The sequence below is a fragment of the Scleropages formosus genome, chromosome 23 (assembly GCF_900964775.1).
Source record: "Scleropages formosus chromosome 23, fSclFor1.1, whole genome shotgun sequence".
Lineage (NCBI taxonomy): Eukaryota > Metazoa > Chordata > Actinopteri > Osteoglossiformes > Osteoglossidae > Scleropages > Scleropages formosus.
In genome coordinates this window covers 7,923,931-7,945,330 of record NC_041828.1, presented here as the reverse complement: position 1 = coordinate 7,945,330, position 21,400 = coordinate 7,923,931, and the positions used below count along the sequence as shown (strand labels likewise).

General features: G+C 48.7%; 1 protein-coding gene across 3 annotated transcripts in view; it reads left to right on the top strand.

The window, feature by feature from the left end:
• The window catches only part of LOC108933431 (inactive phospholipase C-like protein 2), a 53,733-nt gene that overhangs the window by 10,192 nt on the left and 22,141 nt on the right, over positions 1-21,400 (top strand). For 2 of the 3 annotated variants that reach the window (XM_018750492.2, XM_018750494.2), the window contains one exon: positions 18,748-21,234. In XM_018750492.2, coding sequence (XP_018606008.2) covers positions 18,748-21,234 — 2,487 coding nt within the window. Of the gene's footprint in view, positions 1-18,030; positions 18,060-18,747; positions 21,235-21,400 lie in introns of those variants that run through there. The other variant, XM_018750495.2, reaches the window with a different exon arrangement.

Genomic DNA, 21,400 nt, shown 5'->3' with positions numbered 1-21,400 from the left:
CAGTTTGGCTTTGACCAATTCGGGCAGCGTATCTCACTCTTGGTAGTTGTGCTCATAGATTTTTTTTTTTTTTTTTTTTTTTTTTGCTTCCCCTGAAAAGGGGTGCGGTGGCACAGCGGGTTTGACAGAGTTCTGCTCTCTGGCGGGTCTGGGGTTCGAGTCCCGCTTGGGGTACCTTGTGGTGGACTGGAGTCCTGTCCTGGGTGTTCCCCCTCCAGCCTTGCGCCTTGTGTTGCCCGGTTAGGCTCTGGCTCCCCATGACCCTGCTCAGGACAAGCGTTTTCACTGTGTGTGTGTGTGTGTGTGTGTGTGTGTGTGTGTGTCTGTGAGAGAATGGGGTTCAGAATTTGACACTAGGGCTGGAATGCCCCCAGCTAGCATCACACCTTTTTTTGTTGGTCTTTTTCTCTAATTTTTTTGAAGATCGATGATTAGCGAGTCACTTCCCAGCATTGCCACTTGACTCCTGCTCACGTGCGCTGTGTGTAAGCCGCCAGGCAGCGGGACCGACGCAGCAGCCCGGGTGGTTTTCCTCCGCTCCGTTGGCAAGTGAACGCATGGAAGAAACCATGACAACAAGCTAACTACAATCGATGGGCCTGGCAACATTTTTCCTTTGAAGGAGAAGACTGGGGGAACGGATGAAAATGCCAGTAGTGCACAAAGAACGTCCCACACTGAGCAGAAATCCTCTCCTGAATTAAGGCATTTAGAAAACATTGGTAAAACATGGTAACATTTTGTGTTTAAAGGTAACACGCTATCATCAGACAGGAGCATGTTGTTGCTTCTTGTTCACATGATGGTTTCCTTGGTGGTGACTTAGTGTGAGGTTTGTACATTAAGCTGCTTCCCAGTGATTGTCTGTCTGTTTTTGCGGCTGGGTAATTCTCTCTCGGTTCAGGCAAAGCACCTTGGTCGAGGGTCCGGGAGCGTAACCATTTGTCCAACCCAGAGTTACCGTGATCCACGGTGTACCCCTGAAGCACATGGTGCGAAGTAGGGTGAACCGTGGATGGGATGCCAGTTGCACGAATTCCAGGAATACAAATAAATAAGAGATAAACAAGAGGATGAAACGCAAAGTATATGAACCTGGGTCCGTTGCAGTTGTGATCTTGTGGGTTTTTTTCTTGGGGCGGCGGATTACTACACAGAGGGGAAAGCCACAAATGCTCCCCGATTCTCGTGAACGTGGTACGAGACCCCTAGTTGAGTTGCCCCCACGCACCGGCCCTTGCGGCAACACAGGAAAGTGGCTGTTTTAAATAGGATGCTGCACATGACCCTACAAGGTCCTCTGATGCAACGTGCGTTTGACACGCTCACGCAGCCACGCATCCACACCGAGTTGGACCGGCCAGCAGCGGACCTCCTTATGGCAACAGGAAACGAGCACAGACGGGATGAAGCAGCACTCTTAATTGAACCGTGGACTGTTAGAAATCCAGATCGAAACAGGGCTTGTGCAGGAGGCCAGCGGTGGGTGGGTGGGGGGGGGGGGGTGTGCTGCTGCTGCTGCTCTGAGAGCGAAAGACCTCGTACCCACGAACAGGAAGGGGTCTGTGTCACGGACCCTCTCGGTGAGGTCTGTCGGAGGCGTTCGCCGAAGGATGTGGTGGCGTTTTCGTCTGAGACGCGGCTGCACTCGCAACAGCCTTCTGCCGTTGCTGCTCCATAGCGTTTCTGGATTTTTCCGCAGCGTTTTCAGTCTTGTACAAGTGTTGGACTATTTCATGTGCCATTAACCATCTATTTGTGTGTCACTTATTGTACATACGGTCTATGAAACACCTGAGTGAAGGCTTCTCTCAAGGGTACAAGGTAATCCACGTCGGGAATGAACCAGCAACCTTCCGGTTGTGTCTCGACAGTTAAACTGCTGTCCGTCTCCTTTGGAAGTCCGGCATTCTGGCAGCAAAGGAAACCAAAGAGGAGTAAAGTGTGAGTGCTATGGCAGTAGGGCAGCCTGGTGCCAGCAACAGCCGCCATCCATACGCTTTGTTTGCGTGCATTCCTGGACGTTCTTCTAACAGATGTGCCGTCCCACGGTTTACCCTGCCTCGCACCACGCGCTTCAGGGACGCACTCTGCATCGCCGCGACTCTGCGTTGCACAAGCGGTTCCTGCTAATGGATGGATGTTCATGTTCGCTCTTAATATCCTTGGACATTCGTGTGTTCGGCGTGTCTACCAGGATATAGTGATGTTTCAAACGATTTATGAACTGTAGATATTCCAGACAGGACAAAGTATCAGGATGATGAAACATTTAATATTTGTCAAGGGTGTTGTTGTTTTTAAGGGCCTGCTTGCTGGATGGGGATTCAGTTGCTTTAGTAAGCAGTAGTTTGGTAAGGTTATTATTTGGAGTGGTGCTCATCTTATTTTTGCAGAAGCAGAGCAGTGTTTGGTGCTGATGCTGGTGCTCGTGGTGGTGGTGGTGGCGCTTCCCTATTTGGAAGACCAGATGAAGCTGCTCCGGTGCTGAAAAAACAGCGATGGTTATTTTCCGTCTTGGTGCAGCAGAAAACGAGCATTGGAGGCCACTTTGCATCTCGCTGCCTACCCCTGGGGGGTGGGTGCTGCCGCGGGGGGGGGGGGCTAGGGCCGTTTCCTTCGAGGCGCCGCCCTCTTCGCCGAGCGTCGGAGATTAGCGGATGTGGTTGCGAGGCCCGCGCGTCTCTGTCGCTCCGGCGTGGCCCCCTGCCGGGTGCGGCACAGGTCGTTTGCAGAAATCGGATGAGAACGTGGGAACCGCTACGCGCCGAAATGGAAAGCGAAAGCGGAGGGTTTCGATCCCCTCGCTGATGCTCTGTTAGCTACTGTCCTTCCTCCTGTCGTTACTTTCATATGGAACACCTTTTTCATGGGTCTGTGTAAATGAACTTGTCATCTTTTCATGAATGATTAATTTGCCTATCTTGCCCCTCTCTCCGTACATCTAATTGCACTTTACTATTGAAAATAAAAAGGTGGGGGGGGAGTATTTGCAGAAAGGTTAACTACTTCCATTATACATAATAAATCGGTAAGAATTTTTTTGCACTGAGGCATGCCAGCCACACACACACACACACACACACACACACACACACACACACACACGCCTGTGCATAGCGAAGAGGATGAAGGGAAGGAAACACTGATCCTTTTCTGGGAAGCCCCACCTCCCTTTCCCCTCGGCAGTTGTGGAGCTCAAGTCAGCATAATTAAATTAAACAAAGGTAAAACTGAATAAATAACAAGTGGCTTCCTTGCTCGTCTGTTCTCCGTCTGCATTACCCTCGGTCGCTCAGGCTTCCCGTGCTTGCTGGAAGGAAGAGCAGAGCTGGATGACTCGCGCTCATCCGGACTCCCCACGCACCGTGCTGAGGCCCGAAGGGACCGCATCTCGGACCAAGGGATCGACTCCGCCTTGGGACCTTGGACATTCCCGATCTTTTCAATTCTGCGAGGGGCCGGGACTCCAGCTGGTCTCCCTTACCCTCACCCGGACTCCAAAACGACGGCTTGTTAATGTTATTTTCCTGCTGCCATGGCACCAGGCGTAACACCAGGGCTCATGGAGACTATTGTGCCCCTGACAGTGTCTGTGTGGTGTGATGGTGGCCCCTTGTGTGTGTGTGTGTCTACCTTGAGAAAGCCTCAGCGGGTGCTGTATTCTCAGCTCTATGTGTCAGTATTGTGCGTTTGCACCGTGAAATGACTTCAGACTTATTTCTGTTCTATGAAGGCAAACGTACTGCGGCAACATCGCTGCCGGGTGGCGCTGTGTCCGTCTTCAGTTATCCCACCGTGGGTTTTCGGGTGACGAGGACTAACGACAATCAGCGCGTGTAAGATGTCCTCTTTGGGACACATTTGTTCCAGTGCGGTTGTCTAACAGCATGACTGTTACTGTTGCCCCTGCCAGTCCAGCGTTCATCATACTTTAAATTACTCCCTTCCCTCGTTCCGCAAGGCCTACAAGCAGCCTACATACTCTTAATTCCCTGCTTCTCGATGTCAGAATTTGCTGACACTCAACCTTAGAAAGCCTGATAATACAGCTATAAAAAGCATGGAATGCACTGCGTAGAGCCATCACCTTGCAAAGCAAGAACCTTGGTTCGAATCCTGCTGTAGTAGCCTTGAGCGAAGTCCTTACCCAGAATTACAGTACAAGTAATCGGGTGTATAAATGGGCAAGTACATTTATTTATGCGGATGCTTTTCTCCAGAGCGCCTTCCCATAAACTCTATGTAGTGTTATCAGCCCACACACCTTATTTACCGAGGTGACTTGCACTGCTAGATGCACTACTTACAGTGGGTCACTCATCCATACATCAGTGGAACACACTCTCTCTGTCACTCTCACACTGCGGAGGAATCTGAAGAGCTTGTCTTTGGAGTGTGGGAGGAAACCCAGGCAGACACTGGGAGAACAGGCAGATTTGACATAGACTGAGTGGGGCTTGAACCCATGTCTGTCCTCTCGCACCACCCAGGCGTTGTGAGACCACAGCGGCACCATGCTGCCCAAATAACAGTAAGTAGCGTAGAAGCCTACCGTGGTTTTTCTTCTCTGGAGGAAGCTGTCGGCTAAATAAATACAAGTGTTACCTGGAATTTGTTGAGATACACTGAGCTTTAAGCGGTTTAGAGCATGTTCAGGGCCAAAAAGTGTCACCTTTAGCTGAACCTAAGACCCAAGCGGGTAGCAGAGTGCTTACGCTCCTGCCTTTGAACCCAAAGGTCGCAGGTTCGAATCTCATCTCCGGCTGTAGTACCCTCGAGCAAGATATTTGCCTTAACTTGCTCCAGTAAAATTACCCAGCTGTACAAATGGGTAAACAGTTGTAGGTTGCTTTTGAGAAAAGTGTCAGCTAAATAAGTAAATGTAGAAGCAGCAGGACCTGCCATGTGCTACCGAGTGCTCATTTAGCGACTGATATTTCTCCCAGTAATTTAAGGGTGTCACTATTGGCCTTATACAGCAGAGCAGGGCTGCTATAATGCCATGTGCAGCAGAGCTGTCATAACATTACAGCGCATCAGAGATTAAGCAAGACTCACAGATGTTTGATAACGATAAAGAAGTTGTCGTACTGGCATGAAGTCGTCGTGCGGCCGCATTCCACGAGAGAGCCCTTGTGCGGCAGCGCCGCGGGCGAGCCGTCCGCATCGGAGCCGTTTTGGTCGGTGATTTACCTGGACTGGCCAGTCTGTGTCACTCGGGGCTAGATGTGTAACGGGCCACGAAAGAGCCGCCGTCTTTCACAATTGACCGTGTAATAATTGTTACTATATCGACGCGATATGCGAGTGAAAGCAGATGAGCGTAGTGTGCGTTTAACGTTTGTAGAGGTTTCGAGAACTGATGCTCAATGCGGCGGTTCGCTCGCACCCTGCTTTCGCTCTCTTACTTGGTTTGATCCCGGTACAGCTGCACGTTCGCGGCGTACTGATCGCCGGTGGCACGTTTTCTCAGCGCTGTTCGGAAATGGAGGCTGCCCGGGAGACATCCGGCAAGCGATGCTACGGTACCTCGTGTGCCAGGGAGAGTGCAGTTTAAAATTGGGGATGTTCAGCGTAAAACAGACCGAATGGTCTGGCGGAGGTGATGAGTACGGGGGATCGTGGGGGGGGGGGGACATGTCGCGCACCCTACTTTGGTGTTGCTAATTTATAAGGTGTCTGTGTGTGTTATGGAAGTAATAACCACACAGCAGTCTTTCGCTTTAAGGTGGGATGCTCCTGAGTTGGTACCCTAACCACTTTGCTACTTGTTGGTTGAGACAACAGACCAGGAAACATGTCCTGTGGCTCACTGACAGCCAGCACTGACCGCTCCTAACCGCCCCGTGACCAGTTGCAACCTTTTTATCGTTCCTGGCCCCTTTATGGCCTGTCAGTTAAACACCTTAATTTGTTTGTGTCCCATTAAGTCCTGTAAAAATGGATCTTCTCAGTGTGATCTAAAGATGGGGGGGTGGGGGGAAAAAAAAATCACTTTTGCGGTACCCATAGTCCCTCTTTGGGTCTTTCAATTGCTGCGTACGACCAGGATCCCTTTGCCCAAGGGATAACAGGAAAAGTGGGCTGCGGTTGTCTCTCGGTCATCCCTTGCGTTGAGTGGGCCTCTCGCCTCAGACGGGTCAACTCTTCGGGCTTTTCTTTCCTTTTTTCCTTCGGCTCAGCGACGGACAGGCTCGCCGCCAGAGCGGAGCTGAATTATTAACGGAATCAACTATTGTCACGCGTTCCAGATCCCAGAAATCCCTCGTTAAATACTGTCCTTGGCAGGACTTTGGGGTTTTGGAACCCAACAGTGGTTGCCACATGTTGGAAAGGGGCCATGGTCTTCTGCGTGAGCTGGCGTGCGAGACCCCCTCCGGTTCCCTGGTTTCTTGCCACGGTCCCGCTATCCTCGGGTCTACCCGTTTTATGCCCGTGACTTTCTTGCGAGAACGTAGCACAAGCAGCGCGGCGGCCACAGATGTGAAACGGAGTGAAAATGTCAGCGTGCTTGGCTTCCTGGGATGACATTTCTGTGTCCTGCTGAATAATTTATCCTCCGTAACAGATGCGGTTTGGCAGCGGTCAGTGTCTAACTGAGCAAGCGCTTGGGTTCGGAGGTGTGAGGAGGCGCCATTAATTTATGGGGGGGGAGTGGCCCAGGGCGTCACTATCTCTAGCTTTTTCCTTCCTCATCAGTTGTTGCTTCTGAATCAATAAAGCTGTTTGCTAAGCAATGAAATAACCCGTTTTATTTTGCACACGACGGCAGACGCCCGGGGAGAGGTCTTTTTTTTTTTTTTTTTTTTTTTTTTTTTTTTTTTTGCTGTGATTTGACGTTCACGGGACATAAAAAGCCTCGATTAAAAATCCGCAGAGTAGGGAAGAAGAGGAGTCGTGGCGTGGAAGCCCCTGGGTCAGACGGCAGAGACGCAGTCTCCGGTCTCCTTGCTCACCCTGGAAGGCTAGGAAAAAGAGCCCAGTTTTGAGCTTCGTGCCCCAGCCTTCAGCCGCCGCAGGGCAGCGCCCTGAATTCCCGCCGCAATCAGCAGCGTCGCAGACAGAATGGAGACGCTCGTTCTGCTTCCTGTGTTCCCTATCAGACGAGAAATGACCCGAGTATTCTCATGCTGTTTTAGTGGATGAGGTTTAGTTAAATGAAACGGAGTAAAACTCGCATCCTCGCTTGTTGTGTAAATCGATTGTTGAAATGGTACGTTATCGTTGCATGGTGGACAGGTGGCCCAGTTTGCTGTCCTTTTAGCGGTAATGGTGATGGCTGAGTGTGGCCTATAACAGCGTGCAGAGGTCACCCTGGCTGGCACAATGGCTCAGTCGCTCACACACACACACACACACACACACACACACACCCCCTCTCGCACACTCGACCACTGATGGGGAATGCATGGACCGAGGCCAATTAATCAGTCTATCAGGACTGGTTTTGAGCCTCCTGCTGATAAACACCATCATGTGCATGATGATAAAATGCAGAGGTGTGTGTGTGTGTGTGTGTGTGTGTGTGTGTGCATCTCTGAGAGCATACATGAGATGCAACTGAGTTAGACATTTTTACTGTGGGCCAGTATGGGCCAGGTTTTCAATCTCACCAGAGGCCTTGCTGTTGTACTCTTGGCAAAGTACTTGCACTAAATGGATATGATAAAAATATCCAGCTGTGTAAATAGAGAAACTCGTCAGTTGATTTAAGCAAAATCTCAAGGTTTGGGGAAGAAAAAAAAATGGATGGGTTATACGTGAAATAGAAATACATTCACAGAGAGAGATGTAGGAACAAGAGAAGTGTTTGTTTTTCTTAATGAGCCAGCGTGTGTGCGTGTGCGTGCGTATGCTTCAGACAGCATTATAGATGGTGGGGGAACATCCTGGAAAAAGCAAAGAACTGACGCAGCAGTGGAGAAAAAGAGAAGCCACGGATCGTTAGCCCTCCAGGTGTTCCTGGCCACGTTCTCTTTCCTGCGATTTGCTTTTCGGACATCTTGCAAACGGCAAGAGCGCAGAGCTCTCGCGGACTCGGAGGCACATTTTACCGGGTAAATTTTGGCCAAAACTGGTTTACCTATGCAAATCGGAGAGTAAATTCTTAACGAGTCGGCGGCTACATTTGCAAGGGCTGAGATTTAGGGAGACGGTGGAATGTTATCCTTTGAATCTTATGCCGAACACTGATGCTCGCCTTTGCGTGCCATCCGTTGTCGAGATGCAAGGACACGTTAACACGAATGTCTTTCTGCAACACGCCACCCGCTTGCAAGTCTCCTTTAGGACCGATTTGAAATGAGATACAGGTTTGCTACGTCTATATTAAACGTGACATCATTTTGTCAGTTCCAGTAGCATTCGAACGGATCCATCTCTGAAGAAACTGATTTCGCCTTCGTATCGGAAAACTTAATCTCTGGCTGTTAGCCTGCGAGATGAAGCTGAAATGCAGCAAGACAATGATCCCAAACATACAAGCAAATCAACGTGAGAATAACTAAATCAACTAAATTAAAGCTATGGATGGAGTTGCTTAGTCAATCTTCTCACCTGAATCTCAGGAGTTGTGGCAAGACCTGAAAAGAGCCGTTCCTGCTTGAAGACCTGCAGATGTGAGCGAAAGCAGGTGCGAATGGAGAAGTTGGCCAGAATTGATCCACAGTGATGGGAGGCTGGTCAACAGCTACAGGGAGCACGCGGTTGCGGTCATTGCGGCTAAAGGCGGCGCAAACCACTATCGTGATGTCACCTCTTCTCACTCGGGCTCTATCGATACCCTACACCTACTAGAAAATGGCAAAAAAGATCTGATTAAAATTGTCTGGGGGAAAAATAGAGAAAATTGGAAGGGGGTCAAGTACTTCTCATAAAACAGAACAAGTGCCCTATATCTTTGGGGATTGCTGCAGAAGGGTTGGGAAAACATGTTGGCGGACTTCCTGCTCAAATTTAAGAAATGCCTCGTGACGGGGTGGGGGGAAACGGGGCTAATTTCCTATAAGTGTACGCTCTTCATGGATTCTGCATGTGTAACCATGTCCTTATTTTTAATAGCCTGCTTCCTTCCTGTGGTTTACGCTGTTGGGGATGCGGCGACTTGACATCGGGTCCTGCCGGATGGGATAGATGACGCGCTACTCCGCGGGCCCGCGCGCGCTCTCGCCGTCGAACCCGGAACGTTCCCGGTGACCCGTCCGTTCGCCTGCGGTGCCGATTCAGATGCCAGCAAGCTTCGCTTTGACACCCGCCAAAGGATGTCAAGACCCCAGGATTTTGAAGAAGTACCACCGAAGCGCCAGCTGTCCTTGCGTACCACGGTCACGCCCCTTCGGCGTGCGCTCTGTCTGGGGTGTGCCTGGGTAAAATGTTACAAAACGGGCTGCACTCGCAGCGAGCCAGAGATCACAGATAACCGCACTTTAGTCGCAGGGCACAGATGTGTAAGTGTCCAAGTCAAAGTAAAGGGTGTTTCTTGTTTCACTGCTTAGTTTCCTTTAGAGAGTTGCTCAGGACCAGCTCTGTGTTGGGTCATGACATAGTGTATGAAGCTGTGTGTCACGAATCTTTCGTGCACAGCCTGGCCTCTGCGTGGATTTATCTGTTACGTTTTCGGGATGCCGTCTCTGGTATGATCTGTATCCGCTATATGTGTGTGCGCAGCTGTTTGATGCATGCGCGAACTTCTGTAGGTGTGTGTCTGTGTGCGTGCGAGATCACCGGGTGGTGTACTCTCCACCCCCCCCCACCCCCCATTTTGTGAGACACTGACTGAATTAGCATCAGTGCGCTGCAGAAGGACCGCGGGCGGGATGCGGGCTGATGCCGTCCTCGGGTGTCGCGTAACTTATACCAGTCGGCTCACTGTACCGAAGGCGTTTTCCCGCAAGCCGCACCGGTGTGTCGGAAAGGAAATGACAGGATGAGCCATGGGAGGGGCGAAGTGTGTGAGCATATGAGGTGTGTGCACAGACAGGAAGAGGCTGGGCGTGGAGGCAGCAGGTGAGAGAACTTGCTTTGTCTTTTTCTTTTAAGTGCAGCTGCCTGGTGGTGGAAAAAGTGTGTGTGCAGGAAAGTGGAAAGAAGCTCAGAGCTGGAGACCACTGCTGGTAGCCCCACTAAACAACCCTTGTTAGTGGGGGGGGGGGGGAGGATTAGTTGTTTAGTTGACTGTTTTCTCCAAATCATCTTTCAACTTGATGTGTATCTTAAAGTGATGTACCCTTTTATATAGCTGGGTAATCTGTACCGCATCACTTCAAGGTAAGTACCTTGCTCAAAGGGTACTCTAACTCGGATTTGAAGTTATCGGTGGGATTTGAACTCGGGTTCTTGACCGCTGCGCCACCTGCTGCTTCTTGAGAACCAGCGGTTTTACTCGCCTGTTGAAGCTGGGTCTGAATTCCCTGTTGTAACGGCGTCCTGTGCATCGTGTGCGCGTCTCGCTCGGTCTGCCAAAGTTTCCTCCGTTTGCGACCGCAGAAGGGAGAGCCGAGCGAGGGCCCCCCCCCCCCCACACATACGTTTATAATAACTGTTCATGTACGCCCTGGAGTTGCGGTTAGAAGTCTGTGCGTTACGCAACTGACTCAATTAGCAGCAGGCTATATATAGGCATGTGACATTTGTATTTAAAAAAAAAAAAAAAATGCTCATCTTCAATAACCCCTCCAAACTTTTTATATGTCATCTGGATACTAAAAGATGAGATCTCAGTTTGCCAGGTGTTTATCCTGTAGCACAGAAGTGAGATGAGGTAAAAGTGTGGTCAGTGAAGTAATTTAATCTGTATCGCAGGATGTCTTCATTCAGGAAATGAGGCGCGCTGCGTTCTTCCCCAAAAGGTGCAAAGTGGAAGGAGCTCGATTCGTGGGACCGGAGAGCGCGCGTGGCTGCGGAAGGGGCGTGCCCTCTTCTGAACCGTAGAGTACGCGGTCGAAGATCGAAGGAAGAGAGCGCGTTCCCTGCTGTATCACCGAGAGTACATGGGGACTCTTAGGAGTGTGTCCTCCATTAAAGCGTAGCGCGCATGTGGTCAGGGAAGCAGTGTTTTGCCACAGTTTTCTTTGCGGGAGGTGCGGTTGAGAAATTGTGCTGTGCAATAAGGGAAACCGTGACAGAAATAATGCAGGGGCTATGAAGTCTATATATATTTTACTCTATTAAATGCTAGGCTGTGTGTGACCATTGTGTGTTTACTTCGAACTAATGCTATTCTGGCTGTCGAACTCATGTTTTTACGTATCCTGCGTAACACCTGCCCCATAAGCATCTCCGTTGTGTCTGTGTTTCCGATTTCTGGCGTCTTTGGGTTTCGCTCAAAGGCTCCAACTCCGGGCCTTCGCCGACTGCACCGAGAGCGGGTGTCCTCAGCCCCGGAGCTCCCGGCGAGTCCCGACCTCCAGGCTGTCAGCCGGTTTCCCAGAGCCATGGGGGACCCGAGCCTCTCCCGTTCTCTCTTCCACTGTCTCCGTTGCTCTGTTAATTAGAACATCAAAGTGCCCCCCCTACCGACGACCTACATCTCTATTCTGCTTACAGGATCAAACTTTAATTAGACCCCATTAAGGAGCCGATTGGAGGGGGTGGGCTTGATTGTTGGCTCATGCTCACATTTCCATAATTAAACATTTAATGCTGCTGAAATGTCAGAGGTGGGAAGGGTTGCCAGGAACCTGCGTGGTCCATCCCCGAAGGCCATCTCCATCTTTTTCAGACATGCCATGTGATCCGGTGGTGTCGGGGTGCGAATCGTGAGAGCCAGTCAGCTTTGCCGCATATGGAAATAAATGAAGGTCCAAGATGAGCGACAGGCAATGCTCATCAGTGGTTCATTTGTTTAGCATTTCCTTTCGATCCTAAGATATAAAATGTGCCGTTTATACTGTTAGTTCATGCAGCCAGATGTTTAGTGAAGCCTCACGGCATAGCGTTATAAGAGTGAGAGCTTCATGTGGAGTCCGAGCCCGTGTCCTTTTGGTTACATGGTTGGTTTGTTACCCACCAAGCCATAACACCTGGTTGGTGCATTACAGATCAGTGGGAAGCTCTGCAGAAGGTAGTCACGGCCTCTGTCGGGGGAGTTTCCAGCACTTCCTGTAGCTACTCATGTGCACCTAAAGGTGAAAGGTTTTCTGAAACTTCAGTTCCCGGTGGAAATCTCTGCTTTGCTCTAAATTATAAGAATTATCCGGAGTCATGCTTTCGGGCTTTTCGTTGGGGATTTAAGCGTTTTGCTGTTTTTGTTCCTTTGGTAAAAATGCCCTCTTATGAATGTACTGATTGTACTTTAAGTGGTTCGTTGGCAGAGCTCTGCGAAAAGCAGGTTTGTGAATGTCCTCTGCTGGCCTCATGCGTAGCTCCATGAGCCCATACCCTACTGGTTCTTTGGGACTGAATGTCCTTGCAGTCTGTGTTTTTAGTAATAATTCCTAAAGCGCTGGGCAGCTCTGCAAGGGTGCAAATGTAGCACAGGATTGAGGTCTCCTGAGCTGTGGAGCTTCTCCGTTGTCCTGATCAAAGTCCAGCTATTTTATCCTAGACACACTGTGTGCATTGTTGACTTAATCTTACTTGAGTCGATATTGTAAGCCGGCCTACAACGGGGTGTTGACTAAACTTTTTACATTACTTACTTGCTTACAGATGCTTCTGTGCAATGTGATTTGCGGACTATAGCTCACAAAGTTCTTCTTGTGCCCCTGTAGGCCTGCTCAGCTAGAATTGGGCATGTATCTATCCATCCATCCATCTATCCATCCATCAGGGATACAAAAGCAGTTCCCAGAGGGGGTCTTGCATTTCTTCGAACAAGTCCAGCTCTTTACCCGGCAGACCTCAAATCTGCCGAAGCGAGCAAAGGAAGAGCGTGACAAGGGAGTCCTGAACTGAGCAGGAAGCCTTAAATCCGTCAATTTTATTCCAAATGTGGTTAAAACCGAGCAATTAAGATACGAGGCTCCTCACAGAAGCAAAATTGGCTTCCCGGTGGTGGAGCCTCCTATCAGTCCGAGTCGTCGAGTCCAATCCGAGTGGATCGGACCGATCGGACCCGGGGCTAATGATGCTGCATCCAGCCCACGCGGTGGAGGCACATTCACAGAAATCCCAGCTTGCCCTTGGTGCTGCAGAGGAATGTTAATCATGATTACCCCCCCCAAGGTTATGCATGAATTACACAATATATAGTTAGATTCCCCCCCATGCAAGTGGCCTATTTAAGGAAGTCTGCGAAGTAAAAAGATAATGTGATACTAAAATGTGTGAAAATTTTTCCCTCTTTCTTGACTTTCTCCGTAGAGAAACTAAAGGTTAAAAAAAAAACACGTGAGTTTAAAAAGCAGCGATACTAGGCGTGCCTTACAGCTTATACTGGTAGGGCTGTATTTTAGCAGGTTTCAGAAGTGACCTGTTTTATAACGATCTTACATTCGGGTAAGGGTTTTTTTTTTTTTTTTTTTTTTCCCCCCTTATATGTGTGTGCATTTAACAGACAACGCTTGAATAGTTATCAGTAATTTATGCGTTGCCTCAGAGCTCAGTTGTTTACTGCGATGGCATTGATTGCGTCTCTCCTTGCGCTGCTTCTTGCTCTTCGGAACTTCGCTGAACTGGAGGCGCGCGCTGCGGATTTTACGCGGGATCCCGCGGGCGCGTGCGACCAGGCCGTTCTTCCGGTGCGGATACCGTGATGGGTTTTTTTGCATTTATTAATGGAGATAAAATGCATTCTCCAGACTTTCGCAGTTTCCTTCACAGCGACATACAATGTTAAGCTGCTTACAGTTATTTAGCCACTTATACAACTGGGTTATTGTACTGGAACTATTTACGGTAGTACGGCTGTCTGGAGGTGGGAATCGAACCTACGGCGTTTACTCCAACCACTACGCCAGCACCAGCTTGCTTATGTTCAAAGAGGCTCCAGCGTGCACCCTTTTCAGTCATACTTTTAAACTTAGGTTCTCACGTCAGCCCTGCCAAACTGATTTTGTTAGCCTAACTGAAAAAAATCAAGGTATTTTTAAGGGATGCTTAATTTAAATGCGGCTAATTTTACGTGGTGATATTTATTTTTCATTTAAACATTAAATCACCTGCAAAAACATGGAACGCGAACTACCGACTACATTATTGTTGCGGTAATAATAATAATCAGTTGAAGGTAGCGAAAGGAGGACTGCGCGCGGCAGTCTCGCGCGCCACGCAGAAAACGCGGCAGCTGCGGCCGATCCCGGCTTTCTCGGCGCGCTGTCAGTCAGCGCTGGAGCTCCGCCCCAACCCCCCCCCTCTCTGAAAACTCGCGCGGTCGCTGTGGCTGAGCCCGTCTTGTGCGCGCTCAGTAGGAAGCGCTTGCCTTGGCGGGTTTCCTGTTTTGCTACAGCAGCGTTGAGCTTCCATGGGCAGGAGCACAGCTTTTCTGTGCGCATAGTGCTTATAAAGAAGAAAATGTGAGGCAAAACTAAAACCTGGAGTGTTTTGGAACAAAAATACAGGGCGTGCTGTTGGCCTTGGGCATAGTGTGGTCAAAAAAAAAGGAGGCTTTTGCCCCCAAGCTGTGGTAAAAACGGCACTTTACCGGAAGCAGAAAGAAAGCAGTGGGTGTCTCCTCCACCGGGGAGCCCTCCAGGCCCATGGTGTTAGTGTCCCTTTTTTTCGCAAGAAAACGTAATACAGGCTCAGCCATCTCTAAAGTAACATCTGCTGAAGCACATGTGTTGTCAAGAATTATATAAATGCCGTTTGCTCAAATGCTGTATTGTTCCGCCGCGTGTTTTAACTCCTGGTTGCGTCGTGTTGAATGTAATCCCGCAGGCTAGCAGCTTGTGCTTTTTCTCACAACAGAGCGAGACGTCGGCGCTCGGCTCCTTTCTGCCAAGCGTTAAGGGAAGAGCAACACGTCTGCTTGACGTTCTGTCTCCGCACGGGCGGTTGTGGGGCGAGAACGACGCTTAAGAGGCCCGCTCGTGGAATACGAGCGGCTTGCTGAAAGCAAGGCGACTGGTGCGTGCGCAGCATGTATATTACACGTGTTGTGTGCTGGACAGAGCAGGTCAAAAACAGGAAGGAGGAAAAAAAAAAAGCTTCTGCAACCTTCGAGGCAGTGGCTTTTGTGTGTCTGAGACAAGGAAACCACTGTGGACCGTGATGAACGGCAGGGGCTTTACATTTATTAATTTAGCTGATGCTTCTCTCCAAAGCGACTTACAATGTTAATCTGCCTACAGTTACTTTAACCATTTATACAGCTGGGTAATTTTACTGGGGCAATTAGGAGTAAGTGTCCCACTCACGGGTACTGCAGCTGGAGGTGAGATTTGAACCTGTAACCTTTAGGTCCAATGGCAGCAGCTCTAAGCACTACTCTACCAGCTGTCCGCTCTACTGTCACATTGTATATGATGTCTGTTGTATGCCTCTGGCTCTCGACGTCACGTCAAGAACCAGAGGCATACGACAGACATCATTTAACTTCTGTTCTAAACTTCCCATAATGCAATGCAATGGGCAGCTTTCTTTGAAACAAGCACGGGAAACGTGTACGGGCAAGCCGGTGGCACAGCAAGTAGCGCTGCTGTCTCATGGTGCTTGGGTGGTGTGAGATGTCGTGGGTTCGCTCTCCGTTCAGTCTGAATGGAGTTTGCATGTTGTCCCACTGTCTGCATGGGTTGCTTCTGGGTGCTCTGGTTTCTTTCCACAATACAAAAAATGCTGTTCAGGTGGATTGGTGACTAAGTCACCCATAGTGTATGAGTGATAGTGTGTGTTTGGTGTATGGAAGAGTAACTAATTGTAAGCAGTGTAAGTCACCTTGGGTGAATAAGGTGTGGGCTGATAACACTACATACTGTTAATGGGATGTTGCTTTGGAGAAAAACATCTGCTAAACAAAGTAACAAATGGATCATGTGGGATCTGTGGGGAGTTGGAGGATTTGCTGAAACCAGGTTTGTTTCTGCTGCGGGTTCGGCGTGGTCCACATGAAATGATACCCCAGAGAGAGGACGACTCTGGCCATCACACACCTGCTGTTTGTTTCCTCCTCTTCTGTAGTAACACGTGCAGAAATCAGCCTCTCCCCGTGCTGCTATCTTGGCTTTCATATGTTGTTCTCAAACGTGCAGCACCAAGCCCTTTCGTGTCTTGTTGAAACAGATGTAGTTGAATGCTGTCTTGGCTGAGGCTCCTTGTGAAAGCAGATGATGCCAGTGAGCTGTGTGTGTGTCTTTATTACACCCTTCATGTAATTTGTGAGGAATTCTTGAGCATATAACTGAGGCTGGGCAGTGCAGAAGTGCTACAGGTAATGCTGGTGTTTGGGTGCTGGGTTTGGATGTGGGTTTGAATCAGATTCAGTCTGAATGTTCTCTCCAGGTTTGCAGACATTTTTCAGGTGACTTAGTGACTCTATATTTTCCTCTATGTATGTATGTGAAAGGTTTGTGTGCGATTGCCCTGCTATCAACTGTTCCCCCATCCAGTGTTTACTCTTCTTTACACCATTTGTGTCCAGGATAGGCTCCGCACTAATTTTCTCTAGCATTAGACAAGCAGTAATAAAAAATGGATGGGTAATTGAAGTCAACGTATGTGGCTTTTTAAAAAATTCAGAGTTCCTTGTAGGAATTCTGCAAGTGGCTCAAATCAAAAAGGAGCATTAAAAAGGAGACCTTTAAAAATAAATGGGCATCACGAGGGGTAGAGTTGTCAGTTTTGGTGCTCCAGCCACATTTCGATGTCACTGAGTTTCTAACTGGAGAGGTCTGGAGAAATGTGTTGCTTGAGGATAAATGCTCAACGGTTGAAGATTTAAGCCTTGAGGGATTAAAGTCAATAAAAACAGATTTAATCTGACACTCCGGCCAGCTTTTGAAGCAGAGCTCAGCAGAAAAAATATAATTTGATATGCAGCCTCTAAACATTTAAAACTCTGTTCATGCATCTGCTTATTTATGTAGTTACAGAGGGAGATGAACTATGTTGCATTTTGGTAGAGAAACAGACAAATTTCCTCTTATCCTTTGAATCCACAACAAAGTACACACACACACACACACACACACACACACACACACACACACACACTGAAGCCGCTTGCCCCATGCGGGGTCGCGAGGAGCCGGAGCCTAACCCAGCAACACAGGGCGTAAGGCTGGAAGGGGAGGGGACACACCCAGCCAGTCCGTTGCAAGGCACCCCAAGTGAGACTCGAACCCCAGACCCACCGGGGAGCAGGACCCGGTCAAACCCACTGCGCCACTGTGCCCCCTGCCTTTAAAACAGGTAATTAAAACCGTAACTTAATAGCTACGCTATTTCGTGACAAGCAGCCAAAGTAAACTGGATGGTCTTAGTCGCTTTTCTGGAAACGGGACTGGGCTAATGTTGTGAACTTGTGTTTTCAGTGGGGTTCACGTACAGCTGTTTATCCTTCATGTTTGGCTTCAGTAGTCAGTCTTGAATGACAATGAAGTTTTCCGGTTCACTCATACTGCTGTCTTATCAAGATGAAATTTGGAGTTGTCGCCAACTCCAGAGTTGCACTGTCTTGCCCTTCAGTGGTTGGCAGAGGACAACCTGTCATCTTCTGGGTCGTCGACTGTTTTTGGGTCATAGCCAGGACGTTGAACTCCGAAGCAATGGGCCATTGCTTCAGTGGCCAGGGGTGTGCAGTGCTATGCTCTAATGAACAGTTGCACATGGTAGTATCTGACTGTATTTATTTTTGTTATTGATAATGCAGAGAATCAGTAGCAGGGGAAGATTATAGATGCCTTATATTAAATTTTTAAGGCTTTGGAATGTGGAAGCCTAAGCAAGGAGTCAGTTGCTGAGAGTTGTTTTTCGAAAGATGGATTTTCTGGCCCAGCTGAAGATACCTGTAGCAGTCAAATTAGTTCACCTCAAGATATGCACTTGTCCTCCCCAGCCGCAAGGACTGTATTTGATCCCTGCCACATCAGCTCCCGTGTTTATTTGCATTTTCCATCATACCACTGTTTGTTTCCTCTAACTTTTCCCCTCTATGAGGCCTCAGGCAACAACAGCTTCTGGTAGGGAAAACATTTTGGCCTTCCTTTAGGGTAGCTGTGGACCTCTGTGGTGGTGGGAAAAATGCCTGTGTTCCTATTTGTGTATGTGAGTTATGGCTCTACAAGCACAAAGAAACACGTGTGCTGTAAATGTGTGTGTGTGTGTGTGTGTGTGTGTGTGTGTGTGTGTGTATATATAATATATATATATTCTGTTCAGATAGATTGTATTAAAATTTCACAACAGCTACATTTGATTTTTGTTGTAAAATATAGATGAATAAGGCACCATTGCTTCTAAAACGGACTGTCTTATTTTTTATGTTATGTTATATATGTAGTGTTAATTTATGTATTTGTATATCAATGTTGCTTTATTATTACAGAGTATTATGAATAATTGGAAAAACAAATCTTTGAAGGGCACACTACTCATAAGTAAAAGTAATGTGTCAAACACTGAAGATTTGATGATCTGCTAATTGGAATTCTAGCCTGTAATGAAGCTCTACATTCATTTTGTCTTACGTCAGTTTTACTGTTTTCTACTATAATTTAAACAGATGCGTAATTACCTTTTAAAATATTGATTACCTTTCTGAGAACAACCCAAGGTGCTCTTCAGCTACGAATGGTGCAATGAACCGATTTCTTCCCCCCCCCCCCCCCCCCCCCCTTTTTTTTTTTTTTTTTTGGCTCTTTCATGCAGGATGGCTCACGGCAACGCAGGGAGAGGAAAAAAACGGTCTCATTCAGCAGCATGCCAGCAGAGAAGAAGATCAGCAGTGCGAGCGACTGCATCAATGCCATGGTGGAAGGTTCAGAGCTGAAGAAGGTGCGCTCCAACTCCCGAGTCTACCACCGATACTTCCTCCTGGAGGCTGATATGCAGTCCCTCCGATGGGAACCATCTAAGAAGGAGTCAGAGAAGGCTAAGATTGACGTGAAATCAATCAAAGAGGTACGGACAGGAAAGAACACAGACATCTTCCGAGCCAATGGCGTTTATGATCAAATATCAGAAGACTGTGCATTCTCAATAATATATGGGGAGAACTATGAGTCCCTAGACTTGGTGGCAAACTCTGCAGACGTAGCAAATATTTGGGTTACGGGTCTTAGGTATATGATTTCTTATGGGAAGCATACCCTGGACATGATTGAGAGCAGCCAGGACAATCTCCGCTCCTCCTGGCTCTCTGACATCTTCTCTGCTGCTGATGTTAATGGTAACAAACAGATAAGTCTGAGCGCAGCCACAGACTTGATCAAAAGTATCAATCCCGGTGTTAAAAATGTCAAAATTGAGTTGAAGTTCAAGGAATTCCACAAAGCCAAAGAGAAAATTGGGGGTGATGTCACTAAGGAGGAGTTCATTGAAGTTTTTCACGACCTCTGCACCAGACCAGAGATTTACTTCCTGCTAGTCCAGTTTTCCAGCAACAAAGAGTTTTTGGACACCAAAGACCTGATGAGGTTTCTAGAGGCAGAGCAAGGCATGGTGGAAGTAAACGAAGACACCAGTCTGGCTGTAATAATGAAGTATGAGCCCTCAAAGGAGGGCCGGCTCCGGGGCTGGCTCTCTCTCGATGGTTTCACCACTTACCTTATGTCACCAGAATGCCACATATTTGACCCGGAACAGAAGAAAGTGTGCCAGGACATGACCCAACCTCTTTCTCACTATTACATCAACTCCTCCCACAACACCTACCTTATCGAGGACCAGTTTCGCGGTCCCTCTGATATCACGGGGTACATTCGGGCTCTCAAGATGGGCTGTCGGTGTGTGGAGCTTGACGTGTGGGATGGACCAGACAATGAGCCCGTCATCTACACAGGACATACAATGACATCTCAGATTGTCTTCCGAAGCGTCATCGACGTAATCAACAGGTATGCTTTTGCTGCATCTGAATTCCCCCTCATTCTCTGCTTGGAAAACCACTGTTCCATAAAGCAGCAGAAGGTCATGTTCCAGCACCTGAAAAAAATCCTGGGAGATAAAATACACACTGATCCTCTTAAGATGGATGAGAGCTACTTGCCTTCACCAGTTGATCTGAAAGGAAAGATTTTGCTGAAAGGTAAGAAGTTGGGGCCAAACTGCACAAGTGCTGAGGGTGATGTGACAGATGAAGATGAAGGGGCGGAGATGTCGCAGAGGATGAACGGTGATGAGGGAGACCAGCAAAATGTTGCACCAACTAAAAGGTTCCAGCTTTCAAAAGATCTGTCTGACCTGGTGACGCTGTGCAAATCTGTTGCTTTTAAGGATTTCCAGGCTGCTTTCCAGAGTCAAAAGTACTGGGAGTTCTGCTCGTTTAGCGAGGCCTTTGCCAATCGCTGCACCACCGATCATCCTGGTGACTTTGTTAACTATAACAAGAAGTTCTTGGCTCGGGTTTACCCCAGCCCCATGCGCATTGATTCAAGTAACATGAATCCCCAGGACTTCTGGAAGTGTGGCTGCCAGATTGTTGCCATGAACTTCCAGACCCCAGGGCTGATGATGGATTTGAACATTGGCTGGTTCCGGCAGAATGGGAACTGCGGATACGTGCTGCGTCCTGCCATCATGAGGGAAGAGGTGTCATATTTCAGTGCCAACACAAAAGACTCTGTGCCAGGTGTGTCCCCTCAACTTCTCCACATCAAGATAATCAGTGGACTAAACCTCCCCAAACCCAAAGGTTCTGGAGCCAAGGGGGATGTTGTTGACCCCTACGTCTATGTGGAAATTCATGGTATTCCAGCCGATTGTGCTGAGCAGCGGACTAAAACTGTCAATCAGAATGGGGAAAATCCCATTTTTGATGAGAGCTTTGAATTTCAGATTAACCTGCCGGAGCTTGCAATGGTGCGTTTTGTAGTGCTGGACGATGACTTCATCGGGGATGAGTTTATCGGGCAGTACACCATCCCCTTTGAATGCCTGCAGACGGGCTTCAGGCATGTTCCCTTGCAGTCGTTGACTGGAGACCTGCTGCCCCACACCTGGCTCTTTGTGCACGTGGCCATCACCAACCGGCGGGGCGGGGGGAAGCCACACAAGCGAGGGCTTTCGGTGCGAAAGGCCAAGCGTAGTCGAGAGTACGTCACAATGAGGTTACTGGTCATCAAGGCTGTGGACGAAGTCTTCAAGGCGGCCTCACAGCCCCTGAGGGAGGCCACAGACCTCCGAGAAAACATGCAGGTAAGAACATGATTTTGAAATATAAAATATTAATGAATAAATGGTTGTTCCCCTAGGGGGCGCGGTGGCGCAGTGGGTTGGACCGGGTCCTGCTCTCCAGTGGGTCTGGGGTTCGAGTCCCGCTTGGGGTGCCTTGCGATGGACTGGCGTCCCGTCCTGGGTGTGT